Source organism: Cucurbita pepo, chromosome 6, assembly GCF_057944985.1.
Source record: "Cucurbita pepo subsp. pepo isolate OVF chromosome 6, ASM5794498v1, whole genome shotgun sequence".
Classification (NCBI taxonomy): domain Eukaryota; kingdom Viridiplantae; phylum Streptophyta; class Magnoliopsida; order Cucurbitales; family Cucurbitaceae; genus Cucurbita; species Cucurbita pepo.
Genome location: NC_141803.1, coordinates 4,725,001 through 4,744,228, shown reverse-complemented (window position 1 = coordinate 4,744,228; position 19,228 = coordinate 4,725,001). Strand labels below are relative to the sequence as shown.

General features: G+C 33.7%; 3 protein-coding genes across 4 annotated transcripts in view; 2 read left to right on the top strand and 1 right to left on the bottom strand.

Annotated features, from left to right (window-relative positions):
• Window positions 1–1,712: 1,712 nt before the first annotated feature.
• LOC111796466 (vascular-related unknown protein 4) lies at window positions 1,713–3,372 on the top strand. 2 transcript variants are annotated; one of them, XM_023679088.2, is made up of 3 exons: window positions 1,713–2,090; window positions 2,917–2,979; window positions 3,151–3,372. In XM_023679088.2, exons 1-3 carry the CDS (start codon window positions 1,731–1,733, stop codon window positions 3,172–3,174), a joined length of 447 nt encoding a protein of 148 aa, XP_023534856.1. In that variant the 5' UTR covers window positions 1,713–1,730; the 3' UTR covers window positions 3,175–3,372. The 2 variants fall into 2 exon arrangements, with proteins under 2 accessions (XP_023534856.1, XP_023534855.1); XM_023679087.2 differs by having other exon boundaries at window positions 3,147–3,372.
• Window positions 3,373–5,274: 1,902 nt separating this feature from the next.
• ETFALPHA (electron transfer flavoprotein alpha) lies at window positions 5,275–9,249 on the bottom strand. The gene is made up of 8 exons (XM_023679086.2): window positions 9,010–9,249; window positions 8,753–8,935; window positions 8,312–8,523; window positions 7,611–7,774; window positions 7,234–7,392; window positions 6,901–6,953; window positions 6,111–6,251; window positions 5,275–5,502 (listed from the first exon to the last, which is right to left on the bottom strand). Exons 1-8 carry the CDS (start codon window positions 9,106–9,108, stop codon window positions 5,425–5,427), a joined length of 1,089 nt encoding a protein of 362 aa, XP_023534854.2. The 5' UTR covers window positions 9,109–9,249; the 3' UTR covers window positions 5,275–5,424.
• Window positions 9,250–11,836: 2,587 nt separating this feature from the next.
• LOC111797578 (protein disulfide-isomerase 5-4) overlaps window positions 11,837–19,228 on the top strand; it is an 8,017-nt gene continuing 625 nt past the window's right edge. Inside the window, exons 1-13 of the mRNA XM_023680624.2 lie at window positions 11,837–12,020; window positions 12,758–12,848; window positions 13,029–13,123; window positions 13,310–13,367; window positions 13,620–13,804; window positions 13,932–13,989; window positions 14,774–14,814; window positions 14,928–15,002; window positions 15,659–15,715; window positions 16,676–16,742; window positions 17,677–17,823; window positions 18,030–18,251; window positions 19,131–19,228. The exon at window positions 19,131–19,228 is cut by the window's right edge and continues 55 nt beyond it. Coding sequence (XP_023536392.1) covers window positions 11,980–12,020; window positions 12,758–12,848; window positions 13,029–13,123; window positions 13,310–13,367; window positions 13,620–13,804; window positions 13,932–13,989; window positions 14,774–14,814; window positions 14,928–15,002; window positions 15,659–15,715; window positions 16,676–16,742; window positions 17,677–17,823; window positions 18,030–18,251; window positions 19,131–19,228 — 1,235 coding nt within the window. The 5' untranslated portion in view covers window positions 11,837–11,979. The remainder of the gene's footprint in view (window positions 12,021–12,757; window positions 12,849–13,028; window positions 13,124–13,309; window positions 13,368–13,619; window positions 13,805–13,931; window positions 13,990–14,773; window positions 14,815–14,927; window positions 15,003–15,658; window positions 15,716–16,675; window positions 16,743–17,676; window positions 17,824–18,029; window positions 18,252–19,130) is intronic.

Below are 19,228 nucleotides of genomic sequence, written 5' to 3'. Positions count from 1 at the left end.
CGGGCTGCGATAGCGATATCAATTCGAGGCAAACTCTAAATACTAGATATGATCTCAAAATAACAGGAGTCAAAGTCGGTCAGTGAAATTTTAGATATTTTTTTAAAGATAAAATACAAAATTTATGAGTATTTTTATTTATTTAGCGAATAATTAATCACGGCTTCTATTTAATTTTTTTTTAATTTCTTTAAATACAAAGAAAATAATAAATAAATTGATTTCAAAGAACATTCCATTTTGAATTTAGAGAAAAAAATATTAATATTTTTACTACTGACAATGACACACGATTATGATTATATAAAAGTAATTAAATTTTTTTAAAATTAAATCACGTATTTTAAAATATAAATTTTATTTAAGCTTCTATTTATTTATTTATTTATATTATTATAATTGAAGTCAATAGGATAATAATATATTCCTTCAAATATTCCCTTGAAAAAAAATTATACTAAATGCTATTTTAATATTTGATTTATTTTTTAATTTGAAAATTAAGTTTCTTCGATAATAAATCTTTAAATTATACGAGTATACACTGGTTAGTTATTGATGACCTGAATAACTTCGATAATAATTATCCATATCGTTAATTTTTCTATAGCAACCGTAAATATTTTATTTCAAAAATACCCTTCAACTTTTAAAAGTATTTTAAAAATACCCTTTATTCCTTATATTGAGATATAACTTCAAAAGGGTTAGTTTCGGTATATTTAGTCAGAGATTTAAACGTCAACATAAATAGAGATGAGTAGATAAGTCATCTATACTCGGTTAAATTAAATAGTTGTCAACTTCTCCCTACTCGATAGGTATATGCAGTAGAGTCGTTGTTGTTACCTTTTGCTTACATTCTCTTATAACACCGATTTCAATTTCTCAAATTTTGATTTTGAAATCTCTCTGTCACCGTTTTCTAAAACTTTCTTCTTGAACTGGGGCCAGAGGCTCGAACATACGTCGCTTGGCCGTAGACGACGCAAGAACGAATAGGCTTAACTAACTTGTTACTGGGAAGTAGGAAGACGTTCGAGACTCGGGATGGCGTCAAAACATATGGGCCATGTCGATGGAGATCGAGATGGTAAGATGAGACGCGATGGTGCATTGAGAGACCTTGGCCTTGAGCAGAGGCAAGGTCGAGCCGAATGACTTGGCCTAGTGTAGAGGCAAGTCGATTGTGTCGCAGACGATTGAACATGCACGCACAGGCAGCGTGTGTGGTTGAACAAGCTTGGATTCCACACAAGCGATGTTCGATTGACGAAGACAAACGTCGCTTAAGGTTCGACGAAGCCACAAAAGCCAGGGCGAAAAATATATATGGGGCTTAATTCCCCTTAAGGCGGGTCGTGAGCGTGCCAAGATCACGACGCCGCACGGTAAAAAAGGTAGGACCATGATAGTTGGTAAACGTTGACCTATTTAATCCCTGACTTACATGTAGTCAACCTGTTCACAACTCAGATAGTTAAGACATTAATTTTCGAGCAACGTCAGATATTCAAACAAGTTAAGACAACAGTGTGGTTCAGTTGGTTCAGTTTAGCTCGGTTTATGTCGTTGAATTGGTTCAGTTCGGCTCGATCTTTGGTTAGAATAAACAAAGAAAGGGGCCCACAAATGCAAGTTTGGAACTTTACACTATTATTTATACTTCCCTTTCTTCCCCTTCAAAACACCATTTTCAATCTCTCTCTCTCTCTATTATCTTTCATAATATGGCCAAAGAAAGCTCCGCCCATACTTCCGTCTACCACGGCGGCGATCAGTCGTCGGAGGAGAGTGGTTGGACCATCTACTTTGAAGATTTCCTCAACAACCACCACCCTACTAATCAACCACCCACCTCCTTCTCTTCTTATCCTCTGTCTCCCGATCAAAGCTACCCCGTTGCCGACGCTGCCTCCTCCGTCGTGGACCACAAACTACTCGGAAACCACGACGGAGCTGCCATGGATCCCGGGTTTAGCTGCAAGGATCATATCAACTTGTTCAAGAAGAGGAAGATGATCTATGAGTTGTTGGTTGACGATGAAGCTTTGGAGGACACCGCTAGCTCTCCGGTTAATAGTCCCAAGGTGTGTGTCACTATCCTATACCTTCCCTAGCTTTCTTTGCATTATTTGTGTAACGGTCCAAGCCTACCAATAACAGATATTGTCTTCTTTGAGCTTTCCTTTACGGGCTTCCTCTCAAAGCTTTAAAACGCGTCTGTTAGAGGAAGGTTTCCACACCCTTATAAAGGGAGTTTTGTTATCCTCCCCAACCAATGTGAGACATCACAATTTGCATCTCTCGGGATAGATAAGGACTTTCAAAAGCGATAGGAACAGTTGAGAACAGTAGCAGATATTGTCCTCTTTGAGTTTTTTCTTACGGGTTTCCCCTCAAAGCTTTACAACGCGTCTGTTAGGGGAAGATTTCCACACTCTTATAAAGGGTCTTTTGTTCTCCTCCCCAACCAATGTGGGACATCACAATTTGCATCTCTCGGGATAGATAAAGACTTTCAAAAGCAATAGAAACAATTGAGAACAGAGTGAACGAAGCATTCGGGTTTAATCCTTTGAGTTCAAGGAGGGAGTCGGTAGGCTTTGACTATTAAGATTAGGAAGAACTCTTTCATTCTTGTCAGTGTTTTCACAGGCCAAGTCGGAATTCCTCCTTGCACAAATGGAAACCAATCGTTACACAGCTCTAGACACTCTAAGCAAACAACACTTCATGATTTCACGTTCGAACTTCTATAATATTATTTCTCGACCATTTTGAGTCAAACTCTTAAACTAAGAAGAATATTAACATCTCGATTCAGTCTTACATAAGCTTTTGAGTTCAGTAATAGTTCAACGATCTCGTGGGGTTTTTCTATGACGGGTTTTCTTAAACATGAAAAACGTGCAGGTCTGTGATTCGAACTACTTCAGTAAAAACCCGAGGCACAAAGGGAAGCTCATAACTCCTCAGGTAAATACACATAGAAGTGGAAAGGAGAGAACTTTACCTTAAAGGTTCAAACTTTTTCATTAGGGTTTTTAATTTTTAATTATAATAATAATTATTATTATTATTATTATTTATTATTATTATTATTTATTATTATTATGAATAAAAATATATTTTTTTGTGGGCAGGTAGATGAGAGAAGAGAAACAGAATTGAAGAAAAGAGGGCTTTGCTTAGTACCTTTTTCTATGATAATTAATTATATGGATCAATAATTCCTCTCTCTCTCTATATATATATATTCTCTCTCTTGTTTGTGTAAATATTCATTTGATGAAGGGGCTATGTGTTTGTATAAAATGTGTAATATTATTGCAATCAAATGAAGGCATAGTCGACTTTCAGTGTTATAAATGGTATCTGAAAGGCATTGAACGGTGGGTCGGTGAAGACGTTAGGCCCTTACGGGGGGTGGATTGTGAGATCCTACCTCGGTTGAAGAGGGAAATGAAGTATTCTTTATAAGGGTGTGAAAATCTCTTCCTAGAAGACATGTTTTAAAACTGTGAGACTAATGACGATATATAATGTGTCGAAATGAAGTGGGCAGAGCTCGAAACTGTTGTGTAGTTTTTGAAGCGACTATATTAGTCATGGGGTGAACGAGAAACTCGAAAGAAACTGTTGTGTATTTTTCGCATTCTCTATTTCGAAACGTGTCGAACAGTACTTGTAGGGTTGAAGAAGACTCGCTTCTATCCACCTGTCTAATGAGACATGGGGTTCCCTGAAAACCCTCCAACAATCCGGTTTTGAAAATGTAGCACGACCCTTCATTCACTGAATCTTTTAAATAAGGATCAAAATTGTAACGTTTTAAAAGTATAAAGATTAAAAAGTACAGAAACACTTGTCACAATCGCACTTTTGAAGGTAGCGGACTTACGATTGTGCAGCACTCACTTCCCTGCAAGAAGTGAGTTAAGTCAATCCATTCTTACGTCACCTACGACCAAGCGACGTATGCTCGAGCCTCTAGTCCCGGTTCAAGAAGAAAGTTTTAGAAAACGGGGCAGAGAGATTTCAAAAGAGAGTTTTGAAAGCAAGATTTGAGAGACTGAAATTGGTATTATATGTGATGCAAGAAAAAAAGACAACAACAACGGCTTACAGCATATAACTCTCGGGAATACGACTAGAATCAATCAAAATAAAATAAACTCATTTCATTAAAAAAAAAAAAAAAAAAAAATTGAAATATATAAAATATAATTGACATTATTTTATTGGGAAAAAATGATTATTAATTTATACATTATCCAATTTTAAATAAATAATATTCCTCCCATTAAGATGTGGAGGAATTGGTAGAATATTGCTAGTGGGATTTTTTTTTTTTTTTTAAAGAAAATAATTAAAGAGAAATTGAATATATTATTTAGATAATTAATTAAAGTTCTTAAAAATCATTGACATTAATTAAAAAAAAATAGAATTTTGGTGAGGGGACTTCCTAACTAAAGGTAAACTATAAACAATAATTTGACATCATCAAATTCAAATTATTTATTTATTTATTTATTATTGAAAGGGGAAGAATTTGAATAATTATTTTAATTTATTTGGGAAGAATATATTGGAAAAGAGTCTCCCAACTAACTCATCATTTTAATATAAGAAAATTAGATTAAAATTAAAGAATTTGTGTGGTCTTTATTCATGAGTGTTATGAATTTTTTTTTTTTTTTAATTAAGAAAATATTTCAAATATATATTTTGCAAAATAAATAAATAAATAAATAAATAAAAATATGAGTAAGTAGTTTTTATCAATTTAATTTTTTAGAAATAAAGTTAATATAAATAACCTTTAAATATCCTCGACCAATAATTTGAATCTCAATTCCATCGTGTTATTATCTCAATTCCATCGTGTTATTAAATTAAAAAGAACATAGATAGAATATAAAATCAATCGTCAAAATATATCTTAATATACAAGTCAATTAATAATAACATTTTGTTTAAATTATAAATTTGGTGCTTGAACTAGTCTTTAAGTTTATGTCTAATACATCCTTAAATTTTTTATTTTCTGTTCGATAAATTCCTAAACTTTAAAATTTATGTCGATCATAACTTTACAATCAGCAAGATTCAAATTTATTAGATGTTTTTAAAGTTCAAAGGTAAAAAAAAAAAAAAAAAAAAAAAAAAAAAAAAAAAAAAAAAAAAAAAAAAAAAAAAAAAAAGCATATATTTCAATGACTTGAAATTTTCCTTCTGAAATATTTTATAAAGAGAATATTTACATGCTTGATTGAATGATTTTGTGGGGAGGAAACCATCCTTTTTATTGATTTCAGGTCTATTACGGCCCTGCGTGACTTGACATCCTTTTTGTATGTATAAATGACCGAAGATTCAGACAACGCCTTCTCTAACACTATTCAGCCCATGATAAGGTTACTTACTTTCGGGTAGCTTTTCCAGCAACTCCGGTATAATCTCGAAAAGATCGCCAACGAGTCCATAGTCAGCAACCTGCATATACATTTATATGAAGTATAAGCACGCATAAACTTATGGCATGTTACGTGAGATTGATTTTGAATGACTAAAAGCATGTTTTGGAGTAATTTAAACTATTTAAAAATCACTCTTAAGCACGTCTCTCAAAGAGTGTGTGTGTGGGGAGCAGAGAATACGACAGGTGATTTAAACCATTTCAAAATCACTCTCAAATATGCCCTTTTGGAAGTGTGTGTGGGGAGTGGAGACATTACAAGTGATTTAAACCATTTCAAAATCACTCTCAAGCACGTCCTTCCGGAAGAGTAAGCACGAGTGTGTGCGGAGAGGGAGGGAACACGACAAGTGATTTAAACCATTTCAAAATCACTCTCAAGCAGATCCTTCAAAATCACGACGAGTGGGGGTGGGGGGTGGGGGGTGACAAATGATTAAACCATTTCAAAATCACTCGCAAGCACGTCCCTTCTGAAAGAGTAAGCACGAGTGTGTGTGGGGAGGGGGGAACACGACAAGTGATTTAAACCATTTCAAAACCACTCTCAAGCAGATCCTTCAAAATCACGACGAGTGTGTGTGTGTGTGTGGGGGGGGGGGGGGGGGGGGGGGGTGTTGCTGACCTTAAATATTGGTGCATCTGCATCCTTATTCACAGCCACAATAACCTTAGAGTCTCTGATCCCAGCCAAATGTTGAATGGCTCCTGATACACCAAAAGCCATATACAGTTCTGGTGCTACAATTTTACCAGTTTGTCCAACCTGAGAAGCAGAAGACTTAATAATCCAGGATCATGGAAGAAATTTGCATTTAAGAGAAGGCTAGGAATAAATCCAACCCATGTTATTGCACAACATATCAAGAACATTTCCCATAAAAGAAAAATTAGAAAGTAAAAAAGAAGGACAAGAGAGTGAATGGAATAAAAACATTGATCTTAGTTTTTTTTAAAGTTTAATCTCTCCTCGAATTCTTGATGGGCAGGGGATTCTAAATGTTCACCTTCCCTACACAGTTGGATTTCAATGAAAAACTAGTTTTTCGAATGATTATATTTGTATTTGTTTGTGAACTTTTAATTTTTTTTATCTAATATTGTATCAATTAATTATGAATTGTGGATAAATAAAAAAATTTAACAACTCAACCCGAAAATAGAGGGTTGGGTTGTAAAAATTTTCGGGTTGGGTTGCGTTACCCATCAAACCAACCCAAACGTTTGGGTTGGTCCAAATAAACCTTTAACCCAACTCAACCCCGACCATATACACCCCTGGTGTCCGCTTTTAATTTGGATTAAGTAAACTTCAATGAAAAAAGTTGGGTAATACTTCTTTGTAAGAAATTTTTTTCCAAAAAAAGGAAACAGATAATACCCTCAACTTGGAAGAAAGCATCCAGAAACGTTACCTGAAGATCATTGGGCACAAATCCAGCATCAACAGCAGCACGTGTAGCACCAACTAAACAAATAAAAGAATAAGAACAGATTAGCTTACAAGATTAGAGAATAAAGAAAACAACATATTCTTATTTCGTTATTGACAAAATTGATTACTTAGATACAGTAGAAAGAATTATGCCAAGAGTTTTGAGATCTAATGTTTTCTGTTCTTCAGACATTTCTAGGCATGATATGTTAGGAAAATTAACAGTCAATATTACACAAACAGAGAAAAAAAATGTAATAATTGATGATGCAGAAAGAAAAATAATTTTAGTTTCAATTCAAACTGAATCTACCTGCAGCACCAAGTTTTGCTGCGAGCTTTTCTATCATTTTGAAGTTCTCGGCACTCTTTAAACCACGTCCTCCCGTGACAACAACACGTGCATTCGCAAGATCGGGTCGTTCTGCTTCCTGAGATGTTTGCTTTACATATCTAGATTTTCCAATAGAATCTGAAAGATTGACATCGCTCAGTAAACCTAATTGCACGTCCTAATTCTTTGAACAGAGATTAAAATGATCTAAAGTAGAAGTATGGAGGATGTTCTTTCCCATATAGGATGGAAAATTCATCAAAACTATGCTTATGGGTAATCATATAAGCAGAAGCATTCACTCTCATGATATATTTGTTATGGCTTTGAGACGGTAAAGTAGGCTATAAGCTTACCTCCACCAAACGTTGAGAGATCGACCTGAGTTATAGGGGACTTATTCGATGTCGACTCTGCTGATTTCGAGGTCACTGGGAACGATGTAGATCGTATGGTCAACATACAAGGGTCAGCCCCGGTGTATCGAACTGTACAAAGCGCATTGCCAGCATATATGGGCCTATTACGAGTTCAAAATCGCATTGTCAATTAAGAATGAGGTTAGCTAAAAAGAAATGGAGAATTTATGTAACGGTCCAAGCCCACCGCTAGCAGATATTGTTCTCTTTGGGCTTTCCCTTTCGGGTTTTCCCTCAAGGTTTTTAAAACGCGTCTGCTAGGGAGAGGTTTCCACACCTTTATAAAGAATGTTTCGTTCTCCTCCCCAACCGATGTGGGATCTCACAATAGTGGTACATCATAATCACAAACCGAAATCACCATAAAATGCACGATTGTGATTCAGAAATGTTGACATTAAAACATGGAATGGTGAAAAGCAATTGAGTAACAAATAAATAGTTCCCCAAGAAAATGAACTTCTGCACCATAAACAACATCAACAGTAAGATGAACATCTGCAAAGTATATTTTCCTAATTACACAAAAAAAAAATGTTCAATACATGAGATCAACATTTGTCAGGATTAACGTAGAGTACACAAAACAGTTCAACATCATTGTACTCAATGATTATGAGCTAAAAAACTGGACGAACCTCACGAATTGACGAGATTCAGATATAGCAACGACATCGGTAACTGGAGAAACATCTAAAAGAGCAGCAGCGCGTGGAAGAATGTTCTTCCCAAAGGAACCTGAAGCCGCAATTACATGAGAATATCCATTCCTGTGTTGAACCAATTGGACTAATTGAGCCCAAGGTTCTGCCAGGGGGTTTGTAAATGTATCGGAATCAGCAACAAGCACCTAAGTAACATTCAACCTCTAAGATCAGTAACAGTGTAACCACCAAGGGGAATGATCCTAATAACACTGGATCGCTCTAATCTTTGAATCAAAATAGAACAAACCAACCACTACTATACAATTCCTGATATTTGCACAAGTTCTACGAGGTTATGCATTGAAAAACAAAAGAACATCTGAAGCAAAATATTCGGCAATCGAATTTTCCATGTAAGAAATCATAAGATACCTGAGAAATAGATGGATGACAAGAGGCAGCATGTTCAGCAGCTTCCTGAAGCGAAGGCCCTGAGCCAGCCAACAAGACGGAAATCGAACTGTCTTTGCTCAAAGAACCGGCAGCCGCTATAGCACTAACGGAAGCGGCATTGATGGATCCGCCATCGTGTTCCGCCAAAACCAATGTGCTAGCCTGCAATTCCAGAACAGTTTTAGAAAATTTTCGAGAGTAATCGATAAAAACAATCAAGCAAGAAAAGAACATACAGATCGACAAGCGGAGGAGGAAAAGAACGGGAGTAATTGCGACGAAGACGATGGAAGAATCGATCTCTTCAAAGCAGAGAATACAGTTCTGTTGATCATGTTGATGAATCTCTCTCTCTCTCTATCTCCGTGAGACCCCAGGCGCCGGTGATACCGATGAGCGGCGGCGGAGATAATCTCTTCAACGGAGGTGTCAAAGAGAAACGGCGCGTCAAAAACAACCAAGTTTCAGTTAGCGCGTAGAGATATGAGCAATTAAATTATTATTTGGATTATAAAATTCTCTAATTTATTTATTATTTTTTTATCGACAGAGTTTATCCGTTAATATTTGGATTAGATTGGGCTCGCGTTATTTAGATAATTTATTTTAAATCTTTAATTATAAATGAATATTATACAAATGACGTCATATATAATTCTACGCCTTAATTAATTAAAATATTCTTCAATTTTAAATTTTATCTTAAAAATATACATAAAAACTTTTAAAATTTTCTATAATACTTTAAATTTTAAAAAAAATCTAAAAATTACCTTTAAATTTTTTTAAAAAAAATTGTTAATACTTTTTTAGTTTTATTAATACTCTTAATTAAAAAAATTAAAAAAATACCTTTAAATTTTTTTAAAACTTTAACATTACCTCTAAATTTAAAAAATAATAATAAATACTCTTAATATTAGTGCCACGTTGCACAAATACTCGTAAGCTTTCGAAGCTAACGTTTGTTTAGAGATATTATATGAGGTGTCAATAGACGATTTTCGTTCATATATTAATAATAATTTTTATTATTTATAAAGGTACAGGATATTAATGTTATTTTTAAAATTTTATAAGTATTCTTTTTAACTCCAGTACATATATAAAAGGAATTAATAAATAAAATAAATTTATGAATATTAATAGTAAATATATTTTTTTAATTTTAAAAAAAATTAAGGGTGTTTTTAAATAAAATATATGACTATTTTTATTAATTTATTTTTAAAATCATAATCTTATAGCTGTACTTTGACCACCCATTAAAATTTTATGATTTTAAATTTTTTTTAATTAATGTAATTAAGTTTCTTTATTATGATGTTTACCCAAAAGGAACAAAATGCTTTTGCCTGCATAAAATTAATATTTATTTTCAAATATAATAGAAAGAAGAAAAAAAAAAAATATATATATATATATATATATATATATATATATATATATATATATATATATATAATTAAAATTAACGGAACTGAAATATTATTTAAGTACTCGTTGAAAATAATACATCTTAACTATCAGTTAAATACACTTGAAAAAATTACTGATATAACGTATATTTAGTCTCTAAAATTTCAATAGTGACTATTCAGTCTTAAGTTTGGTAAAATAATTATAAATAGTCAGTAACTTAATTTTAATTAAGTAGAATAGTGGATGGTGTTAGACGTGTTTTCCTCTTCAATTATCCACGATCGTGAACGTGTGCTATGACCTATCAACCCCGGTAATCGTCGTTGACCCAATACCTCCGATCGACAATTCAACTTAGCAACCCGATCTTTTTTTGGTGATATGAAAATTAAAAACTCGAACCTTAGACTACGGTGGAAGGAGTAGATATCAAATAACATGAAAATATGATCAGTTTATTGGTAATTTAACTCATCGAGAGATTTTACCGGGCATTACCAACTTATCATTACAAAAAAAAAATTACAAAATTCAATAATTTATTAAACACAAAATCAACTATCTTAAACGGTTAAACATATTAAATAAACACAAGTTTTAAATTCTTAAAATTAATATTTTAGGGATGTTCATTGGCTCAAGAACTCGATTAATCTAGACGAGTTAGGTTATGATATGATAAGGAATCACTACAAAGGAAGTAAGATTCGGATTACCTTGTTGATCGAATATCTCAAGGCAAAAACATTGTTTGAGATTCGAATCACTCCACGAGTAAGATCGATCATGTCTTGCTTGAATGATTCATGTTGATCAAATATCTCAAGGCAAGAACACTTGATTAAAATTCGAATCACTCCACAAGCAAGATTGATCATGTTGAGCTTGAATGATTCTACATGCAACCTAAACTACATAAAATTAAAGAAAGCACATATGTTTTTTTTACTACATTTTTCAAGTGTACTTATGAATACAACATACATAGCTTTATGTACCGTCAAAATAAAACTATTAAAGACATCTTGTAACATTACTTACTGACCATAATTAAACATTTAATTAGGTAATAGTAACAAAGTCATAAAATATAATAACTCTAAATTACTCTAAATTGTAATCCATCCAAAATTTATAACAAGAAAGTTCATTATTTACGAATGTGGCATGAATTGAAATATCTTTCAATAATTTCAATAATATTTTATTCACATCTCGATTGAGATATATTGTATGATTGATGTCTTTTAGTTCATATCAAGTTAGATATTTTTTAAAAACAAAAAAATTTAGGTCGGTCCGCACGACTAGTATGAATATAATAAATATTTAACATTTATAACTAATGATATTTAAATTATTACGGTGATATATATTATAATTAAATATAATTTTTTTAAATAATTAAAAAAAAAAAAAACTCAAAAAAACTCAACCCAATTTAAAAATAGAGGGTTGAGTTGTTAACTTTGTTCGGGTTGGTCAAGTCACAAGTTCGATCGAGGTTTCTTTAACCTAACCCAACCCGACCCAACTCGACCCAACTCGACCCAATCGGACCAAGCTAATTTTGCTATATTTTTTATCTTCCAAATTTAACCTTGATAGGATAATTCCATATCTTCGATTGGTGTGCACTCGGGGCGAGCCAGGCGATGCCGTAGAGAGACGGTTCACTTTCTCTTTACCAAAAGGACGCAATTCCTGGACCTTCTCCTCCCTCTTTGTTTTTTACATCTTTCATTCGAGAGTGAGTCCGTGGAGACTGGATTTTGCTTGCAGCCATGATTTCTTCCACCAAGTTCAAATCTGTGGATTTCTACAGGTCTGATATAGATCTCTTTCTTCCTTCTTCCTTTTCCACTTTGCATTTCGTGATTTCAATGCGTCTCTGTTTCTCAAACACCCAGTTCTGCGACATTTTGTGAAGTGCCATGGTTTTTTTTTTTTTTTTCTAGTTATTGTTTTATTTACGCGTTTTGTGTAATGTTGCTGGTAATCTGAAGGATCTCTTGTCAGAATGTTGTGATTAGAATTTGCGGTATTGTATATCGACCGTGTGTGATTTTCGTTTGTTTTATGGGAGTTTTTGTTTGTTTGTTTGTTTGTTAATGATTTAATTGCGAAAGTGAGGTGGCTGAATGGTGGTTTTGATGGCCTCGGTGTTTTTTTTTTTCTTGTTTGGTCAAATGATCTAAATCCATTTTTTTTCTGTTGGGGTTGTAATTTTCGTAAAGTTGGCTGTTTGCAGATCGAAATGATATTTAACCTAACCGTCTGTTTGGAAGCAATGTGGCATTCGGGTGGGATTTGGTTCTGGCTTGAATGATGTTATGCATTTAATATTAGTTAATTTTCACCAGATCAAGAGGCTTGAATTGATTGCAAATGTAGTTCGACACCTTGAAAATTCCAGACAACACATAAAATTAGCTAGATGTGATATTCGTGCTGCAATTAGAAGGATTAATACCTAATTGAATTGAATTCCTATAGGTTTGTTAGTTTTCTTGTAAAGATATGGTTTTGCACATGTTGAAAGATGATCTCCCATGTGTGCAGAAAAATACCAAGAGATTTAACAGAGGCCACATTATCTGGAGCAGGATTATCCATAGTAGCTGCTCTGTCGATGATGTTTTTATTTGGAATGGTACTTTGCTTCTATCTCTTTAATTCAATATTCGAGATCAACTAGTTGTGCATGGAGATGGTTAATCGTTCCACCTATTTCAAGATCAACTCCTTATTTCCGCTCGTTCGATTTTATCCTATCCTTTTTAGCTACATCTGTATGTTTTTGTTGTTCTTGATCTTTAATTTTATATTTCAGGAATTGAGTAATTATTTGAGTGTTAGCACGTCTACATCTGTAATTGTTGACAACAGTAATGATGGTGACTTCTTACGGATGGACTTCAATATCAGGTACTGTATGTTTCTATATATAACATGTTATGAACTCCTCCTTTAATGAAAGTGGTTTTCGTGGAAAGGAATATTGACCCACGTGTTGTTTTCTATATAACCAATAATAAAATTGAACTAAATTAAATAAAGTCGTTGGTTGTCTAATTTCCCACTCATCTTCGTTCTTTATTTCTCTGTCTGTAGTTTCCTTGCACTCTCATGCGAATTTGCTGCTGTAGACGTGCACGATGTGTTAGGAACTGTAAGTTTTTATCCTTTAATTTTGTCAGTCGTTTACTTAAACAAAAATGTGTTTGTCAATATGGCTAAACAATAGTAATACAGCACTTGAGTGGCATAGGTGCTCCATGCCGCCAAAAATTAATATAAAACAAGCTAAGTTTATGTTTGTTCAAACAGTATCATCACTTATTTCCGCACGTAGTACCTGACTGTATATTGATTCTTTCTAAACTTCATTTGCTTACAGTAGGCTAAATATTTCCCTCTACAGAATCGGTTGAATATTACGAAAACAATTCGTAAATTTTCTATAGATTCAAATTTGCGGTCCACTGGTTCCGAGTATCAATCGGGGCCACTATTGAATTTGATTAAGCATGGGGATGAAGTAGATGAAGAAACCAATGAAGGTTCCACTGTGTTGAATTTTCGGAACTTCGATAGATATGCTAATCAGTAAGCATTATTAGTATCAGGGGCTCAAATTCTTTATTTTTTGAGTTTCAGTTCTTAATTTTACCTTATATATCATTATGATCAATCAATCGTATCGTATGGTTTATTTCAAATTACACTTCTGCAGGCATCCTATTTTGGTGGTTAATTTTTATGCTCCTTGGTGCTATTGGAGTAATAAGCTGGTAGGTTTGGTTCTGTTGTGTGCGCTTTTCTATATAAATATATGAGTATAACAAAAATCCCCGTAGTTATTTGGAGGTGGATATTAATATTCTTTTGTGAAAATTCTTTTGATTTCTAGGTTTTCCTGTGGATTTCATTTTTTATTATATATATGGATTCTCTTTCTTCCGAATTGTTTAAGCTGCCTATTTCCCGCTAAACTAAGAACCTATATGGTGATTTAATCTAAATGGAGTATGAAATTCTTTTCTGTAAACTGACTACTTAAGAATTACATAAATATAATCTATCACGAAACATTGCTGTGCAGAATACTAGAGATAAAATATTCTCTAGCACTCTGTATTGTCATCACTTATCTCAAAAGTTTGTTTTTTTTTTCTATAAGTCCTACTCTTGAAAAGATCATTTATTATGATTTCTTCTTTTTTTTTTTTTTTTTTTTTTTTTTTTTTTTTTTTTTTTTTTTTTTTTTTGCATGGGAGATGCTGTCTTATCATGTTCTCTGATAATCATTATGTTAAGGATATGATATCTTGATTAAATTTGATTAAGATGAAGCTAGGAAGCTGAATCTTGTGCTTGCTATCCAATATCCTTGAAGACCTAGAATTATCATGGATAGTACACATCTTAGGTCCAAAAACATAGGCTATTGTTGGTCCTGCTTATGGCCATTGAGAAAACAATATAGTAATTAGGCCTGGCACATGAATTCTATCACGAGCTTTGGAAAAATACATTACTGTCTTCCATTTTCTTACGAGTTCTATTATATTCCAGAAACCTTCGTGGGAGAAAGCTGCCAAAACTATAAGAGAAAGGTGCTCTGCTTCTGTTTTATTTATTTCTTATTCTTTTTATTGTGTCATAGTAACATTTATTACCCTTCTTTAGTCACTGCTGTCTATTTTTAAGGAAGCACTTGTTTGTCCAGATATGATCCAGAATTTGATGGACGAATTCTCATGGCAAAGGTTGATTGCACGGAAGATGGTGAATTGTGCCGGAAGTAAGTGATAGTTTAATTGATTTGACACTGTCTAATAATAATAATAAAAAAGCTATGTTGGTTTCTGTGACTTTTGAGGGACCTGGTTCTATCCTTCCCCAGAGAACTGTAGTCTTTAAAGATGACAAACGCTTGGTCCCATACAGGGTGACCAGTATATACTGACCTTACCCAATAGACTTATTGATTGTCTTTATTACAGAAAGACCAACTAGCCCCCTGCTTTGCCTCCCTTTCGAACCTATATACCTTGGCTCTTATCACCATTTTTGTATGTGAAGCGCGCTTGTAGCAGGCCATTATTCTTATCATAAAGTTGATCTTGTCTGTGTGTATATTATTCAAAGTAGTCAAAATGTTTGATTTACCTGTCCAAAGAGTTGGTATCAATAATTGTTGAGATTCTATTTTGATCTATACTATCTATTCTTCTTAGGTCTCTCGAATGTTGGGAAGATTTTCTGTTTTGGATTTTTATAATTTCCCCTTATTACTGGCATATGATTGGGATATGCATAGTTTACATTTGACTTTACTACGAGTCTATGACCAACCCTTTTGCCTTTCTCTTTAATTTTCCATGGCACAACTCTTATTCTTTGGTTGCCTGAATTAGTTTCTTTACTGCTAACCATGCTTAACAATGGGAAATTCAGGCATCACATACAAGGTTATCCATCTATTCGCATTTTCCGGAAGGGAAGTGATGTAAGGTAAATGAAGTTCTCCTTGATAATTATTACTTCCATCTAGTTCCTACGACATTTTATGTATATATTTTGTTCTCATTGATTATATTTCATCCATTGTGGTGGTGGTGGGGTTATTCAATTTGCTTTGTCCATTATTTTGTCCATGTTGGTTGATTTGTACATGAATATAACTACAGAATCGTCTAGTTTTTGAGATACAAATTGGTTATTTCTTTCACAAATTTGGGAAAGTGTATGTTTGCAAGGCCTTCAAGGTTTCTGTGAGCATGCAATGATTAGTGATGCAAACGGTAATCGATTGGCTTAAAAAAAATCATCAATTGTAAAATGTTGAGTCATGCATTTATCATTACTTGGTTCTCTCAGTATTTGAATTTGAATCAAAATGTCTGATAAATTGTGTAAGGGGCAGGGTATTTGATGAATTATGAATTGAAATTGCTTGCTTTCTAAAAAAGAGGTTTGCTTGTGCAACATGGGTTCGGAATAAGTTTAATTCCTAATGCTTCTTCACATTTTCTTGATATTCAAAGGTTCTTATCTTTTAGTCATCTTAAAGTGACTTCCAGAAATGGTAAATTCATAAGAAATCCAAATAGTTGGCGTGCATGGAAACTGGAAATATCTCTTGGTAATATTATGAAAGATTGTCAGTCTTGTACCACACACACACATACATATATATTTCTACACCATGAAAAACCAGCCTTTTATTAAGACAAAATGAAAGAGTGAAGGGACATACAAGTCCAAAAAGAGCCAGACTACTCTATCAAGCTAAATAACTGTTTTGTACATGTTATAGTTTCCCCCAGTTTGAGTAAACTGCTTCATTTTGAGTTTTTCTCATCTTTTTTTCTTACTTATATGATCTGCGTCTCTGCTTCTCCATGATCATGAATCTTCTTTTTGGGTTTCAAGCTGCTGCGCATGATCAAATTATTCAATATTTTTTTGTAGGGATGAACATGGACACCATGACCATGAATCTTATTATGGAGATCGAGATTCAGAATCGCTGGTTAAGGTTATATAACATTCAACTTTGAATGACTATTACATCACACTCAATTTTAGCTGGATTTTAATTCTATAATGGAGATGACGTGTGTTTACACTTGCTTATAATTTCTAAGTTTCGAACTTAACATTTTAACCCTTGAGGTTTCAGATAATCTCGTTTTTCAACCCTCTAAGTTTCAGATAATCTTGTTTTCTGTTCCTATGGTCAGCTTTCCGTCACTTCAGTTAACAACAGAGCTGACTTGACCTTTCTTTATTATTACTATTTAGTTGATGTGGCATAAATTATGAATTTATATTTATTAAATTGCTAATTGTAAAGAACTAAATTTATCTCCCTTCTTTCTTTCTAATCAACTTCTTCCTTCTCTTTTTGTCCCTCTCCTCCCTTTACCCTCTCACCAGTGCCCCTAATCTCCCAGCGCTTCCCTTCTTCTGAGGTAGAATTTTCCAACCAACCCAATGCCTTTTCATTTTCTTGCAACCCATCAAAGAACCTTTAAACTTGACACCATCTACCTAAAAAAAGAGGTCTCATCCACCCCTTTTGTTTGCTTCCCTCTAATCTGAAATAAGTTTCAGATTTGAACTTCAATACGTAACTTGAGTAAGGGGAGGGAGCCATTGAAGTTGAGTGTTGGTGGTGAGTTTCTGGATCTCGGGTGATGAGCAATGATTCATGGGTTGATGTGGGTGGGATTGCAAAAAGAGGGAAGAGAGATTGAAAGAAGAGCGAAAGGAACTTTTATTATTATTTTCATATTAGCTAATGTAAAAGTTGGTTTCTTATAAAAAAAAAAAAAAAAAAAAATTACTTAAATAATAGTGAACATTATTTTTGCCACATTAGCCCCTTAATAAATTTAATTGTGCTGAAATTTAATTGCACATAAAACTCACAACTGTGTCATCTAATTTCTGAACATTGTTCCTCTCAGACAATGGAAGATTTGATTGCACCTCTTCCAATGGGATCACAAAAGTTAGCTTTAGAGGATAAATCCAACAATGCAACAGGAAATGTTAAAAGGCCTGCTCCATCAGCAGGAGGCTGCCGGATTGAAGGATATGTCCGTGTAAAGAAGGTCAAGTTCTTACTGATCTTTTTATTTTCTTTTAAAAAGTGGGAAACTTTTTCATGTACTTCATTTAAATAGATAGGAATACAAAATTTCAAGTTCGTCCTCTTGATTTCTGTTGTTCATGTTACTTAAATATGGTTGGTTAAAATAGGTTGCTTTTGCGTTCTTTAAACTTTGGAGGTTTGTTGCTGAAGTTACCCACTTTGCAGGTTCCAGGAAGCCTTGTGCTTGCAGCTCGTTCTGAATCTCATTCATTTGATGCATCTCAAATGAATATGTCACATTTCATATCTCACCTTTCATTTGGTAGGAAGATTTCCCCCAAGGCATTTAGCGACGCCAAACAATTAATTCCGTACATTGGTATAAGCCATGATAGGTTGAATGGACAGTCATTCATTAATCAGCGTGAATTGGGTGCGAATGTTACTGTAAGTTTCTGGATATGATCTGCTCCATAGTTCCGATTTTAATGTCCGTCATGTGTATGTCTGTTACGTCAATGATATTAACTTGCATATCATGAGCATTTTCTTGCCAAGTCAGCAATTACTGTTCATAAATTATAGACCGTAACATTGTGTGCTTTTTATACAATTGAATTTCTCCATGTAAATTATTTTGCATCGTTTCGAAGATAGATCATTGATTGGCTTTTAACCAGCTGCTTCTTAAGCGCAATTGCTTTCTAGTCTCTCTATGCTGATAGTTTCTTGTTATTCCCCGTTCTGTACTTCTCCATTTTGTTATCTTTCCTTTATATCGATGCTAAAATTACTTTGAAGTAAATGCTAATAATTCAGAAGGCACATGTAATTTGATCATAAATACGTTTGAAATATTAAAAGCAAGCAACTTTATTACAATTTTCAGCTTGAAAGGAACAAAAGAGTTTCTGAAGATAAGTTTACTGATTTCATTTCGTTTTGTGTGAATTTTCAGCTTCTTGCCTCTTGGTGTCCGTATAGCAAAACAAAAATTCTTTTGTAATTACCAACTGCGTTGATTTTCAACATTTGGAAACTTTATTTTGTAATTAGATCCCTGCTGAGAGAGGGTTCTCTCTTCCCCCCTGCTCCTGAGCTGTTGTTTCCCCTTTATTCCTACTAATACATATCTATTTATTATAAATATACATATGTGTGTGTGTGTGTGTGTGTGTATACATTTAAAAGCCCTTCTTTTGAGTGCACTTTGAACACAAATATTCACAATATGATAAAATTTTCAATGTCAAGTTCTTGGAATGCTATGAATATTGCTAAATCTGCACTAAATATACTGTTTTGTCTATGCATTTGCCCTCGCAGATAGAGCATTATCTTCAAATAGTTAAAACAGAGGTGCTGACAAGGAGATCTGGTAAGTTACTTGAAGAGTATGAATACACAGCTCACAGCAGCGTGTC